The sequence below is a fragment of the Delphinus delphis genome, chromosome 4, assembly GCF_949987515.2.
Source record: "Delphinus delphis chromosome 4, mDelDel1.2, whole genome shotgun sequence".
NCBI lineage: Eukaryota > Metazoa > Chordata > Mammalia > Artiodactyla > Delphinidae > Delphinus > Delphinus delphis.
In genome coordinates this window covers 113,619,719-113,635,580 of record NC_082686.1, presented here as the reverse complement: position 1 = coordinate 113,635,580, position 15,862 = coordinate 113,619,719, and the positions used below count along the sequence as shown (strand labels likewise).

Below are 15,862 nucleotides of genomic sequence, written 5' to 3'. Positions count from 1 at the left end.
TCCCTATCAAAATACCCATGACATTTATCACATAACTAGAACAAATAATCCTAAAACATATATGGAATCACAGAAGACCCTGAATAGCCAAAGCAATCTTTAGAAAAAAGAACAAAGCTGGAGGTATCATGCTTCATGACTTCAGACTACACTACAAAGCTACAGTAATCAATACAGTATAGTACTAGTACAAAACCAGACACATAGTTCAATGGAACAGAATAGAGAGCCCAAAAATAAGCCCATGCACATATAGTCAGTCTTCAACAAAGGAGGCAAGACTGTACAGTGGAGAAGATACACTCTCTTCAATAAGTGGTTTGGGAAAACTGGACAGCTACATGTAAAAGAATGAAATTAGAACATTTTTTCACACCATATACAAAAATAAACTCAAAATGGATTAAAGACCCAAGTGTAAGACCTGAAACCATAAAACTCCTAGATGAAAACACAGGCAGGACACTCTTTGACATAAATTGTAGCAGTATTTTTTTGGATCTGTCTCCTAAGGCAAAGGAAACAAAAGCAAAAATAAACAAATGGGACCTAATTAAACTTAAAATCTTTTGCAAATCTTTTAAGCAAAGGAAACCATCAACAAAATGAAAAGACAACCTACTGAATGGGAGAAAATATTTGCAAATGATATGGCAGATAAGGGGTTAATATCCAAAATATATAAACAGCTCATACAGCTCAATATCAAAAAACCAAGCAGCCTGATTTTAAAATGGGCAGAAGACCTGAATATACATTTTTCCAAAGAAAGCATACAGATGGCAAACAAGCACATGAAAGGATGCTCAACATTGCTAATCACCATAGAAATGCAAATCAAAACCACAGTGAGATATCACTTCATGCCTGTCAAAATGGATGTCATCAAAAATACCACAAGTAACAAATGTTGTCCAGGATGTGGAGAAAATGAAACCCTTATACACTGTTGGTGGGAATGTAAATTGGTACAGCCACTATGAAAAACGGTATGGAGGTTTCTCAAAAAACTAAAAATAGAACTACCATGTGATGTAGCAATTCTACTCCTAGTTTTATGTCCAAAGAAAACGAAAACACTAATTTGAAAAGATATGTGCATTCCAGTGTTTGTAACAGCATTATCTGCAGTAGCCAAGATATGGAAGAAACCTAAGTGTTCATCAACAGATGAATGGATAAAGAAGATTTGGTATATATACATTGTATGTGTGTGTGTGTGTGTGTATATATGTGTGTGTGTGTGTGTGTATATATATATATATATATATATATATATATATATACACACACATATATACACACACATACACATACATACATACATACATACAATGGAAGATTACTCAGCCATATAATAGAATGAAATTTTGCCATTTGCAACAACATGGATGGACTTGGAGGGTATTATGCTTAGTGAAATAAGTCAGACAGAGAAAGACAAATTCTGCATTTTCACCTTATATGTTATATCTAAAAAATGAAATGAATGAATATAACAAAACAAACAGACTTACAGATATAGGGAACAAACTAGTGGTTACCTGTGGGGAGGGCCAGGATAGGGGTAGGGATTAAGAGGTACAAACTACTATGTATAAAATAAGTAAGCTATAAGGATGTACTGTACAACATAGGAAATATAGCCAATATTTTATAACTTTAAATGGTGGGTAAATCTATAAAATACTGAGTATGTTGTACACCTGAAAGTAATAATTATAAACCAACTTAACGTCAATAAAAATTTAAAAATAAAAAAAAGGTCCTTTGCCATGAGTATCTACATAAGTGACATATGTTTTTTTCTTCCCAGGGAGCAAGCTGCTGCCATAGTTCTTTTCCCTATATGGGGGATCCATTAATAGTCCAGTCTTTTAGTTGCCATTTGCCTGACCAGATGGCTAAGTCATTGGCAACAGCCCATTTGTTGGTGAAAAATGTATCAAGGAATGGTAGTAGAGGTGGCCTGCACTGCCATTACCACAGTGCAGAGCTTGACCTATTAGAATGCCCACACCTGATAGTCAAAAGATGGCCATTTACTGGTTCAGATGGTAGCTGCAACCCAGCAGACCTCATCTGCCTTTAGTTTCACAGAGCTGTCAGTAAACCATGCCATAATGTCACCTTTGAATCTTGGGCCTTAGGAATTGCACCTGCTGTGCCTAGGGCCTGGACTTTATCTGGATTTATAGTCAAATTGGTACTAATCATTCTGTCAGTGACTAAGTGCAGCACTGTAGCCACCATGAAATTAGCATTGTAGCCATGTCGTTAATATAAGGGATGAATAAAACTTCTGTAGTACTTGAGCTTATTGAAGATCAAGCCCTGCCCTCTGGTAGCATATTACAGAAGAATTTAGGTATCCCTGCAGGAGTATAGTAAAAGTATATTGTAGGCTGTTCAGTGAGAACAAAAATTGGTCATGACCTCATTCTTCAGAGGGATCGAGTAGAAGGCATTAGCCAGATCAGTCAACAGCATACTTGTTTTCCATATGGGTTGCACTGTCTCAGTGATGGTGATAATATCAGAAACTGCTAGGGCAAAAGCTGAAACTTCTACATTTATCCTTTGGTAATCTGTCAACCTCCAAACTCTGGAGGCCTTCCTTACTGGCCTGATTGGGCTGCTTGTATTGTCTCGAATTAACAGAGCGATGTCCTTTTCCCCACCGTAGATACAGTATTTTTGTTGAACAACGCACCATGATTTGGCCAGCTCTGGAGCAGGCTAGGAATGCAGCTGGCCCATTAAGCTTGAATTTGTCCTTGTTGTGGTACGTACCGCTTGAGGCAATGGTGGTTTTCAGTACCGTACACAGCCAAAATGTTAATACCTATTACGTATTCAATAGTAGGAACCAGGATCATCAGTACCTGAAATGGTCCAAAGAATCTCATCCACAAATACATGTGGACTTGTCTTCCATGGGTAACTACATTCTTCCCAGACCTACTATTTTAATTCTGCCTCTATGGGGACCTGTCATTTGGGCACCAGTATCCAAAGGCCCCATAAAAGTTTAGCTCCCCTCTCCCCTTTTCCCTTCTATCTTGACAGGGGCATAGGGCCTCTGGTCCCCAACGGGGACCCAGAGATCTTGGCCCCATCCCTAACTGTGTTATTCAGCCCTAGATAGTTAAAGTCTGCAGTGCCCCTTCATCAAACAGATGCACCAACCAGGCTGTATGAGACTCCCCTGGCTCCTGTTCATATCCGTCCTTCAGTTTCCATATTTCACTTTCGAAGAAGGACTTCATTTCAACCCTTTTGTTTTCAGCAGTGCCATAGGTGGTTTTGCATTGAGTGAAACAGGTTTTATCTGAGGCCTGTAAGCCACCTGGATCAGGTAAAATTTCCTGCATGGGACCCCTTTACTTCTCTCAGACATCATTTGTGACCCTTAAGACACCTTGAGAGTTGGGGGGCGTGAAATGGGAGCGCAAATGTGACCAAGAGCCCAGATTATTGTTTCCCTACACTTTTTAGGACCCATTTCACATTTCCACCCTCATGCATTGCACCAGCTTTTCCCTGTTAACAGAGAGATTATCAATATCCCTATTTATCCCCATATGGCCAGAGGGAGGCCAGCACATCAGTCAGTTCATCACCACCACCCCACCCCCAGAGCCAGCTGCCTAGCCCTTTCATTCTACGATGCCATGGTGTTTTTTGTTGGCTACTGTATCTCTTGGTAAGGGAGTGTTCCAAGGCTAAGGCCTATTCTTATGGAGCCAAGTGGAGGTCTAAAGACTACATGAACAAGACTCTCTTTCCTAATAGTACATAACAATGTCCCTCTCAAGACTTCTCTTCTTACCAAATGAAAAAGGGGGGGGAGGTGTTAAAAGGAAACTTTTGAAGGTGATGAGTGTTTATTGCCTTGATTATAATAGTACCATGCATGTATGAATATGTCCAAATGCATCAAACAAACGTGAAGTTTTTTGCATGTCAAATATGTCTCAATTAAATTGTCAAAACATAACAACAAAGACTATCTTCTCTGTACTCCCTTCACCCCACCACATAAAAAAAAAAATCTGCTCCTTGACAGGCCACCTGAATTTGGTTCATTTATTCCCATTGTGGTGTTAACATTATACATAGGCATTTTAATAACAATCAGCATTTTCTCCTAGAAGCATGAAAATTGTCCCTTTAAAATACAGCTCATTATGAAATGATGCCATTATGCTACACAATACTTTTTATAGCTCTTAACATTTTTTTCAAAAATAATTTTGCAAAAATGCTGATAGATTAGTGTCTCTGACAAATATGCCCAGCTCCCTCCCTCAACAAATTATTTTATTTTTCTGTGTTTCTTTTTTGTTTGTTTTCTTATTTTTATATTATATAGTTATTCATTCAAAAAATATTTATTGAGCAGCAGCTATGGGTTAGGCACTGTTAAATAGCATTCAGATCTGAATAAGATTTTGTGTAATAGCAAAACAACAAAACATTTATGTTTTGTAGTAGAAATACCTTCAGAGTATAGTAGAGCCCCCAAATAGAGAAATTAACAAAAATACAAGTGATTTTTCATCTAAGTTATTGCTAGACATTATTATTAAGTTATTTAATTAAGTCCCTGTAATGTACCAAGATTTGGTACATTAAAGAACCAAGATTTGGGAGGAGAAATAGTTGATTGGGAGGCATCGTTGGACAAGGTGTAGATAAAACTCGACTGATGTCTTTGTTCTACCTATAATTTGCTGTGTGAACTTGAATGGATAGAGTAATTTCATCTTTTCTGGCCTTGTTTTTAAATTTAGAGTTACAAGTAAGGAAACTTCTTTCATGCTGTCTTACATCTGGGGTTATGATTTTACTTTGGGTCAGCTGTCTTTAGTCTTTTGCTTATCTGTTGTTGATCTCTTGTGATTATAGATACATATTACATAATACTTTTGTTGGCTTTCCACATCTTGCCTCCAGGAAGACCATATCTTGTGAGTCATCTCCATAGATCCCCATGGGCTGCTCTTCAACATTGCTGCCCATTATAATTATTATGCCCACCTTGCATCTACTAGTTAGTTGATGCTACTTTCTTTCTGCTGTTCTGTGATCTCATCATCTTCATTGTACTGGAAGCCGAATTCTGTTTGAGTATCTCCTAGTGCCAGCTCTAGCCTACAGAATACAGCTGTTATGGAGTTTCTCAGCAATGCCTGTGCCCCCATCACCAGTCTTTTCTTTATTGCCTTGGTAAACAATATTCTCTGGGCCCTCCTGAGGAACATACTCAACTAGTAGGTCTTCTGAGTTTATACAACAGATCCTTTATGGCATACTTTACTGTGTTTTAAATGCCTTTCTTCACAGTCTGCCACAACGATTCTCGGATCTCTTATTTCATTAATATGCAACGTTGCTTTTTCCAGGAGTCATCCAGCAATGCGTTAGGCCATTTCCATGGGCCTTAAATCCTGAGACAAGGGAGAGTGCCCTATATCCAAAAACTCTCTCGTATCCTGTTTGATATTCCCATTTCCAGTCCAGTACCTTCAGCAGACACTCTCTTGGTTCTTACTGGTTCAAGTTGGCCCATTCCTGCAGCACCTATAGCATATAATCCTTCTCCTCCTTTAGCAGACCCAGTACTTCCCCATTTGGGCTATGCTGAAATTTGACCTTAGCTTGGAGCTACAAGGGAAGGTTAGTATAGAGCATGAGGAGGGCTACTAGCATTGTCCTTAAGGTACTTGCTTCGCTTGAGGTTTCCATATATTCGAGGGGAGGGGTGGGTGGAGGAGGCATGCTACCCTCTAACATGAAACTTATTTGCAGACCCACAAGTTCATGGGAAACTTGGAGTTGAAGGTTATCAGCTGCATCCACCAGTTATTCTTTGAAATTGCACTTCTTTCCTATATGGCCCTGATTTTGGCGTAGACTTGCCTGGGATGCAAAGTCCCTTAAATTCTGCCACCCTTAAAATTGAGTTCTGGGTCTGGTCTTCAATATGTTCAGCTCTTTATCTGCAGGAGATAAGGATCTCATTAAATGTTGCCAGTTGTTGATTTAAACTGGTGATTAATTAGCCTGTCATTTTCTCTGTTTAGCATCTCAGTGACAGCCATAGTCCTTAGTCCATAGTCCTTATAGTTATTAATTACCCTCATCCCTCAAATGCTTGGCATGTTGTACAAGCTAAGTGCACATCTCCATTCACCCGCAAGTGAATTAGCAAATGGCTGCTATTCTATGTCAGAGACTATCGTTAACTTCACTTACAACCAGAAATTGAGTCCTTCCTCATAGTAGTCCTTCCTTCAAGTGATCCAACCTCAGAATCCCATCATTGAGGTCTGCTTCTTAGGACTACTCTTGGTACCAACTGTTCAGGTCACATTCCTTAGAAGCCCAGCCTTAGTCAGAGATTTTTGTGCTAGTGATACATTGAAGTTTGTATTCTCCTGAGAAGCCTCTAAGAAAGTGAGGAATATAGGATTAAGCAGGAGACACACTAACAGAAATGTGGTTTCAGAAGAAATTTTGTCTGAGCATCGTCTCAGAAGGAATTTTGAAAAATAAATTGCACCTCAGAGGTTGTACTGTCCTGAGACAAGGAGGGTGGGCTCTTTTACCCTCCTATATCATTCCCCACTGGCTATGAGCCTCATCCTGAAGGAGGGAAAGGGTGTGGACAGGAGAGGCAAGGTAGAGCATAGGAATCTTTGTACCAGGTGGTTCTTTTCAGCCATGGTCAATTCTCCAGAGAAAGATGCAGGTAAGCGCCATTAGCTGTCAATACAGGAAGAAGCAGGAAGATTAGCCTTGTATATTAGGATTTGGACATCTGGGCGGGGCCTCAACAGCATCTACCAGAGGTACCTCCTATGTGCTAGAGACTTTACCAGCAAGCATTATCTCATTCAGTGGTGTGCTCGAGCTACCTTGAATCAGCTTTCAAGAGAGTGATTATGCACATCCATTCACTTATATGAGTTCAGTATCATTGGTAGCTTGAAATTGGCCATGGAGGGAGTAATCACATCACAGAAATCTGCAAGTGCAACAATTCAGGGCCCCGTCCCCCAGAGCTAGTTGTTAAAACTTTTACCAGCATTCAAATTTTATAACAACCTTATGAAGTCAGTATCATATTTTATAAATGAGAAAACTGAGTATCAGAGTGATTAATATACTTGTCATCTCTCGTGTAGCTACTAAGCTATAGAATTGGAAATCTAGCTTTGTCTGGTTCCAAAACTTGGACTCCTACTGTTACAACATGTTGCTTTTTTTTTTTTTTTTTTGGTTGCCCCGGGTCTTCATTGGGGCATGCGGGAATCTTTAGTTGGGGCATGTGGACTCTTAGTTGCGGCATGCAGGCTTCTTAGTTGCGGCATGCGGACTCCTAGTTGCAGCATGGAGCCTTCTTAGTTGCAGCACGTGGACTCAGTCCCAGCATGCGAACTCTTAGTTGTGGCATGTGGGATATAGTTCCCTGACCAAGGATCGAACCCAGGCCCCCTGCATTGGGAACGTGGAGTCTTACCCACTGGACCACAGAGAAGTCCCCAGCATGTTGCTTTTTGAACACAGAAACTTCGTTCTCTTTTTAATCATTTGAGAGTTGGCTAAATTTCTAGATGACCCGGAATGCACTTTGATCACCAACACCTTCTACTCCAAGTTAATGATTTTATTATATTTCCCTAGTAAATAGCAGCCCCAGGACACATCACTCTATCATTTTGCCTCTGTTTTTAAACATTCTTCCCTTTATCATGTTTTCTTAACTGCTCTTTCTGGAAAGTAAAAGGTATCCAGTAAATATTTGTGAAATGAATAAATGATGACCCTTTAATATGAAATTAGATTTTTCTACAGGAAGGACAAATTAACATACCCTTCTTTAATTAAAATCATAGGTCAGAAATTCTCTCGAAGTGCCACAGTATAATGTGGGAGGTATTTCATGTTGAACCAGAGTTGATACACATTTGAAAAAGGTGTAGCTTACTCTCAAGTAACTAAGGAATTTTTAATGCATTTTTAATTAAATGTAAGTGCAAATAGAATTGCTTGGTTCCACCTTATGTTGAATTACAATATGAAGTAAATTGAATGATTAAGCTGAAAATGACTTTAGTCTTCATATAGACTTGAAAATCTTTTCAACTTTTATGGCATAGAATTGACTGCTTCTGTTGTGTTTTTGTTTGTATTTCTGAAGCAAGGAGAAGTCAGGCTGAAGTGTTTGAAAGCTCTACAAAGTCTGTATACCAATAGAGAATTATTCCCCAAATTGGAGCTATTCACTAACCGATTCAAGGTAAGATGCTTAGCGTATTTTCTTTTTCACTTTAAAAATGCTCGTTTTAGCTAGTTTAGCAAATGGCATTACCATAACAAGTGTTTAGGTCATATTCTTTACTGCATATTCTTTAAATGAACCTGTATTAAATAGATGAATCTCTGCTTTACAAAACATATTACCAACATGAGTTCTTATTCATTACCTTCAATAGAAGGCTCACCTGCTTAAAATAAGATTTTTTTCATAGACAGCTTTTTTATAGTTATATTAATTTTGCAAGGTAAGGTTTGTCTCTGTTAGAGAATGCCAGTTGATGAAAAAAATTTTATATTATAAACATTTATGACACCTCCTGGTGTGTGCATAGGACTATGATAATATGGTTTCAATAGTAAAGCTTTCCATTTAACCTAATCATCATTAGACTAATCTATCATTAGTCTTCCATGAACTCCCCCAAAGACATTACCTCAGATCTGTCTCCATTTACTTTCTGTTCATGGTTGGTTTGATGTATAACTTTTCTTCAGGATCGCATTGTATCAATGACACTTGATAAGGAATATGATGTTGCTGTGGAAGCTATTCGATTGGTTACTCTGATACTTCAGTAAGTATAATATTTTAATTTAATCTGCTAATATATTAATGTTTTTTCCCAGCATTATTGATGTACTTCGCATATATAACCCTAATATATATTCTTACTACTTTAGGTTTTACTTTCACATTTTAAGGTTAGGTTTGAAACAAAATGTTTTGTTTTCTCTTTGTTTTTTATTTTGAATATTGTCTATTTTCTTACATAAAAGTTCTTTTATGCAGTATCAGAGAAGTAACATACTTCTGTTTAAAGAGAGAGAAGGCTTCAAAGGGATAGGTTTTTCAAATAGGCTTCTTTGGAATGGTATAGAAGTAGGAGAAAGGAAATAAGGCATTTAAATTGTGTCATTAATATGATAGAGATTTTAAAATAGGGTTAGTTTCATCTATAGAGCTTTGACTAAAAACTAGGAAGAATCTATGTGAGAGAATGCAAGTGCCGGCAAAGTCATTACAAATCCTCCCCTCCCCGCTTTGTGAGGCTATATCTGTCATACACCAAACATCATGTATGCCAGGGTCTGTTGTTGTTTTGATCTCTTTTTACCTCTTTCTGCTCTATTACCATATTCTTTGTTGTTGTGGCTTTATACTCTAGTATATGTTGTATGTTATAAATATGGCCTCTTAGTGGTTTGTTCCTTCTTCTTTGCCTTTCTTTTAAAAATCCACTTAGCTACTTGTGGATTTGTTTTTTCTTCTTTATGAATTTTTAAAGTACTTTTGTCTAATTCCTCAGAAACTTTGGTTGGGAGTTTAAATATTAGAACTCCATTTAGGGACTTCCCTGGTGGTCCAGTGGTTAAGACTCCATGCTTCCATTGCAGGGGACACGGGTTCGATCCCTGGTTGGGGCCCCTAAGATCCCATAGGCTGCATAGCATGGCCAAAACAAAGAACTGCATTTAATTTTATGAAAAATTTAGGAGAGAATGGAATTTTTTACAATTATGTATTGTTTATACATAAAAATGATGTATTGTTTTATTTAGATCTCATTAGGTCTTTTATATAAGGTTTAAATTTTTTCCTAGAGGTATTGTACATTATTTACTAGGTTAATTCTTAAATACTGTATGTTTTTATTGTTTTATTGTTATTTGATTAGTATTTAGTGTTAAAAATATTTTCTACTTAGTTATTCCTAAGGCAAGGAAACATTTAATTTTTATGTTGGTCTTTTATGTGCAGCTTATTAGAACTTTTATCCATGTTGATGGTTTGATTGTATTGAATTTACTACGTAGATTATTATATGATCTGCAAACAATTTCAGTTCTGTCTTCTCCTTTTCTAACCTTAAAACTTTTGTTTCATTCTCTTGTCTACTTCCATTAGCCAGGACTTTGAACACTATGGAAGTATCACTGATAGTGGATTTTTTTGTTCTTGTTCTAGGAAGGCATCTAAAGTTATTTCTGAGATAGGTTTTTGATATGATAGAAGTTCTTTTGTATTCTCAGTTTTCTGGGATTTTCCTTTCATACATTGTTGAGCCTGAATAAAATTGGTAGATTTGTCTAATGGTGATTTACACCCATGCATTTCTAGAATAAATCCTGTTTGAACATGACATATTTGTTTTCATTGTATTTTGTTTAAATGCAATGTTACATTTAATATCCTATTTAGGATTTTCACATCTGTGTTGTGTGTAAATTTGACATAATTTTTTTGTTCCTTACCCAACTTTGAAATCAAGATATATACTGTTTGTAAAATATCTTCAGTAGTTTCTCACCCTTTTTCTGTTCTGAAATAAATTTGCTATGACAGATTAATTCCTCCTTGAAATTCTGAGAGAATTCTTTTGTTAAAGCCATGTCAGTTTTAAGTTTCTTTTGAGAGAAAGGTCTTTGATTACCATTTCTACTTCTTCAGTGGTTATCTATCTAAGTTAACCTTTACTTCCTCTTGTAATAATTTTGGCTTTTCATATGATTTTTATAGTATATCAGTTTTATCACAGTTTTCAACTTTATTATTTGATAGCTTATGATATTTTTATTCATAAAACTATTATTTCTTTTGTTATTTACATCGTTCATTTTATTTGTATCCTCTTGATCAGTCATGGCAGAGGTTTGTCCGTCCTACTGTTCTTTTCAAAGAACTAGCTTCTTTTAGCTATTTCTTTCTTGTTTTTGAACAATCGTATTTAAAGTAACAAATATACCTTTAAGTACTACTTTACTAGTCTCCTAAAAATTTGGACATAGAATATTTTCATAGACAATCAATGATAAGTATTTTGATTACCTTTATGATTTTCAGTTTAAATCAAAATTATTCAGTAGTAATTTTTGTTCTCCCTAGATCGGATTGTTTAAAGCTGATCTTTCTATTTTATTGTATTATTTGAGAATGTGTTCTGAGTACTTTGGTCAATTTTCTGAATTTTCTAAGTATGTTTAGAAACAATACATATCTGTGTTGTGTATATAGTTATTTATATTCATTACTTTGAATTTATTTAGAGTCATTCAAATTATCTATACCTTTGCTTATTTTTGTCTACTTTTTCAGAAGGATGTGTTAAAGTCTTGAACTACTATTGTTCACTTGTCTTTCCTTTTCGGTTGTTGCTTGGTATACTTCAGAGTATATAGATCAGTACCTCTCTATTCATGATTTGTACATCTTCTGATAATATTCACTTTATCCTTACATCTCATTCTTCCTTGTCATTTATGAAGAATTTTTTCCTTTTCAAATTCTATTTTAAATTATTATGCCCCCTAGTTATAGTTTACTTGTAAATTTCACAAGCTTATCAATGTCTTTCCCTTGAACAAAAAATACCCACATTGCAACCACTTGTATTTTTCATCGGAATTGTCTAGAGTTTAAAATCTATTGTTAAGGATTACTTTTTTACCCTTTTTTGGGTTTTTTTGCTTCCTTTTTTTTATTTAGTTTCAGTAATTGCTCATTTAGACAGGAGTAAACTTTGCTTTGATAGTACTTCTTCCCTTACTTCCAAGGAAGAGTAATTCTCTCATAGACTCCTCCAGTATTGTCTTTTCAGGCTAGTTTACTTCCTTAAAGAGTATTTTCAAACCATCTAAGACCTTGTTTGGCTGAAAAAAATCATACTTTCATCATTAATTTAGAAAATGGTTTGGCTAGTTTCAAAAGTCTATTTTTAAGGTTTTTTTCTATGTTTTCATTGGAGGAAATAAGGGCAAAATGTGTCTTATATAAAAGTATAGTTATGGCCCTCCAGCTGTGTCAGATGACCTAATAATTCATTAGGTATATTGGTCCTTTTATGGATTCCTCAGAGAGCTCTCCCTTTTGCAGAAGAGGGAAATGTCATCCTGGAACCCACAGAAGTCCTTAGGATGGACCTCCAAGTGAGGGTCCTTGGCTTCCCACAGGAAGGAATTCCAGAGCGAACCATAGTAAAGGGAAAGCAAGTTTATTTAGAGAGATACACATTCCATAGGCAGAATGAGGCCTGTCTCAGAAGGCAAGAGCGGCTCCAGGGCACAGGGTCTTCTGGGAAGGTGAGCTCTGCCCAGGGGCATGGGGTCATAGGTTTTTATAGGTTAAGTAATTTCATAGGCTGAGTGGGAGGAATATTCTTGCTATTTTGGTGAAGGGTGGGGATTTCCCAAGAATTGGACCACTGCCTACTTTTTGACCTTTTATGGTCCTCCTCGGAACTGTCATGGTGTAAGAGGGAGTGATTTTTAGTATTTCAATGAAGGTATAATTAGCTAAAGGTCAGTGACCCAACTGTTCTCAAAGCCACCTTGGTTTGAGCTGGTTCTAGCCTATCTTAGCATCCCAACAGCTGCTCCCCTTCTTCATTATCTAGCATTTTGTGTCCTGTCCCTTTCCCTCCTGTCTCATCCCCACTCTAGGTATTTATGACAATGGGAAGTTCCCCAGAGTGGACAGTGCCTCCTCTGGCTATTTACTGTGTGACTCAGCGCCTGACTTTCAGGTTTCCTCTGTTTGAGTTGCTTGCCCTTTAGGTGGTCTTGTTGGGCAAAATGTCTTTTAAAACTATCCAGGCTGGCTCCCTTTAAGTATTCCATATCTGGCCTAAAGGAAACATGGAAGAAGTATGGATTTCTACTCATTATATTGCTCAATCTCCTAATGTCTACTTATATATTATTTTGGTGAGAAATGAGCTAAGGTTCCCAAAACTAACTCTCCAGTCTCTTATAGCATTGCATGAAATGATCTGGCCTTATTTTTCTTGGCTTGTGGACTCTCTACCAGAACTTCCCCAAAACAACAAGTTAAGTCACCTTTAACATCCTGTTATACCATCTTTAAATTCTTTTTCTCTGCATCTGTTAATTCTTCTTTTGGTATAGATTACTTTCCTTTCACTTATGAGCTTAGATTACTGAGATATCTTGTTAAATTTTTTTTCCTATGAGTTTAACTTTATCCTGAGGGTATTAGCTAATTGAGTTGATGATATACATGTAATTAAGTGAAGAGGTTAAAACTTAGGCCTTGTTGAGAGGGGGGAAAAGTGTACTTTAAAAAATGCTTCTGTCTGTCTCCCATCCTTGATATTCAGCTCTTTTTCTTTCAGAACTAAAGTTTCTCCCTTATACTATGATGCAGCTACCTTATTCTGCTGCAAAGGTCATTCTAATTTATATTTGTCAGATCCCTCGATCTCCTCCTAACCTCTAGGCATCTCCAGAGAATGAATTTATACCCCTACATCTTGTCAAGAACCTGTATAGCCCAAGAATTCTGTAGTCATCTAGTCATTAATCTATAACCCTGTCAGACATTTTTAATCATGTTAATAATCAGGAAATAGATGTTCCCTCTTTAGGAAAAAAATACTTAAAGATACATTCCAGCAAACCAAGAAAAGTTTCAAACTTTAAGAATGCATGAATAGAAAGGTGGGAAATTTGTGTTAATAGAGGAGTGGTTATGACTAGTGAATCCATTTTACATAGAAAGAAGACTAAATAGTATTGTAAATATTGTGATAAACTATAATTTAAAATAGACAGTTCTGGAAAGAGTTACATAGTACAATAATAATTTAACTCTGTAAAACAGGGGCAAATATATGACCAGTGCCTATTAACAAAAATCTTATGCACATTTAAAGAAACTGAGCTAAACTGGGCTAATATATATCCCAAGGTACTAATACTCATTGTCCATAGGTGTGTATGGGAAGAAATGTGGACATTTTATTTTCTTGTGTTATCTGTATTTTCTGAATTTTATATAACAATTAAGTGTCTTTTATAGTTAAAGAGAAATATTATTTTCAAAGTCAGACGAAAATAAAGTCAGCATGCTTGAGCTTTTATAAAGAACCTTACAAAATGTTAATCAAGGTAGAACTGACAGTAACTATTTTTGGCTCAGTGTTACTTTCTGAATTTTTCAGTGGAAGTGAAGAAGCTCTTTCCAATGAAGACTGTGAAAATGTTTACCACTTGGTATACTCAGCACATCGCCCTGTTGCTGTGGCAGCTGGAGAATTCCTTCACAAAAAGTGAGTTAATTCTCTTTGAAACCAGGTTCCACTTTCATATGTTGTTTTGTCGTTGTTTTACAGTTAATGAAAGAAAGTAATAGTGACTGAAAACAGTGCTAGAAGTGGCCATTGCCCCAAGTTCTGGGGGTTATAATATTCTCACACCTACGTGCACATCATGAATCACATCCCTGAGAATGATGTCCCTTGTGATATATTCCTTTGGCCTGAAATCTAAAAGGATGGTTCTCAGCTAGTCAGCTTAGGCGTGTGAGTGGAGAAAGGAGAAGTGCTTGAAGTTTATAAAGACTCCCCTAAGTAACTGATATTTTATTTCACCAAATTTTTTTCCCTTTTAAAATTCTGAGTTCTCATCTTCTCAACATTGGTAATTTAAATATCCTCAAAACGCCTCCCAAATTTTCATTTTTCTCCATTCTGTCAGGATGAGGATTATTTTAATCAGTAATCCATAATGATGCTAAAAATTATATATGCAGTTACAGTTTAAAAGCAAAATCTCATCTATTTTTTTGACAAAGCATAGCGCTAGTGAGAGTTTATGAATATAATTAAACATTCTTATGAAATATATTTTTGATCATGGTCTACTGTATATGTTACATAATTTATTAGTAGATTAATTCATTCTTAAAATGTAAACATATTCTTGGGCAAGGGGATGTTTTGCTTTGTTTTTGTTTTTGTTCATAGATTTAACTTAGTGACTTTGACAGGTGAACCCAGAAGTCCATTACATGTTGTGATTTGTAATTATGCTAAGCACAGATGTAAATCATGCACTGGGCAACTGTTGTACATGGATGATTAACTTTGATAATGAGCAGCCCTGGCCCTCCATCCAGCATCAGCAGCTCAGTGCTGCAGCCACAAACTGCTCTTTACTTAGTGGTACCTCTCAAAGTGAGAAAAAGTTGTTTCTATGTGAAAAATCTTTAAGAAGGAAGCTGGCTAGTAGGGCATGCTGGTAATGAAAGTGAGGAAGAAAGTCAGAATTTTTAGGCATGACTTTTAAAATAAGATATTGACTTTGACAGTGACTCTGACATCATTGGCTAATAAAGAATAATGCTATTTCCATATTTATCTTGAGGTGTTGTCTATCACAAATATCAAGGGTATACTGTAGTCTTCACTTCCCTTCCTTTTTTATTGTATTCTAGTAATAAATTCTAATCTGTTCTCTACTTAACTTTTCAAAAAGCTTTGTGTTTTTTTAGAAAGAATTATTGCTTATATAGTTTCAAAGAAAAGATAGACTAAAAAGGCTGGTCAGCTACAGAATAGAGGCCATAAACTGGCAGCACTGTAATCAGAAAGAACCTTTGGATATATTTAATTTTATTTGTATTGTGTTTTTGTAAGTTTGAAACACTTGCTAAAGAATTTTAAATTATAATATTTTACGTAAAAATTGACAAATGTAAGCTGCCATTATTTTTTATTTCTTTGTGCAAAGGAAGTCA

The 15,862-nt window shown here is 36.3% G+C and overlaps 1 protein-coding gene across 1 annotated transcript in view; it reads left to right on the top strand.

Moving 5' to 3' along the window:
- The window catches only part of STAG1 (STAG1 cohesin complex component), a 425,011-nt gene that overhangs the window by 316,031 nt on the left and 93,118 nt on the right, over positions 1 to 15,862 (top strand). The window contains exons 11-13 of the mRNA XM_060011307.1: positions 8,210 to 8,308; positions 8,824 to 8,903; positions 14,286 to 14,393. Of these exons, the coding sequence (XP_059867290.1) occupies positions 8,210 to 8,308; positions 8,824 to 8,903; positions 14,286 to 14,393 (287 nt within the window). The remainder of the gene's footprint in view (positions 1 to 8,209; positions 8,309 to 8,823; positions 8,904 to 14,285; positions 14,394 to 15,862) is intronic.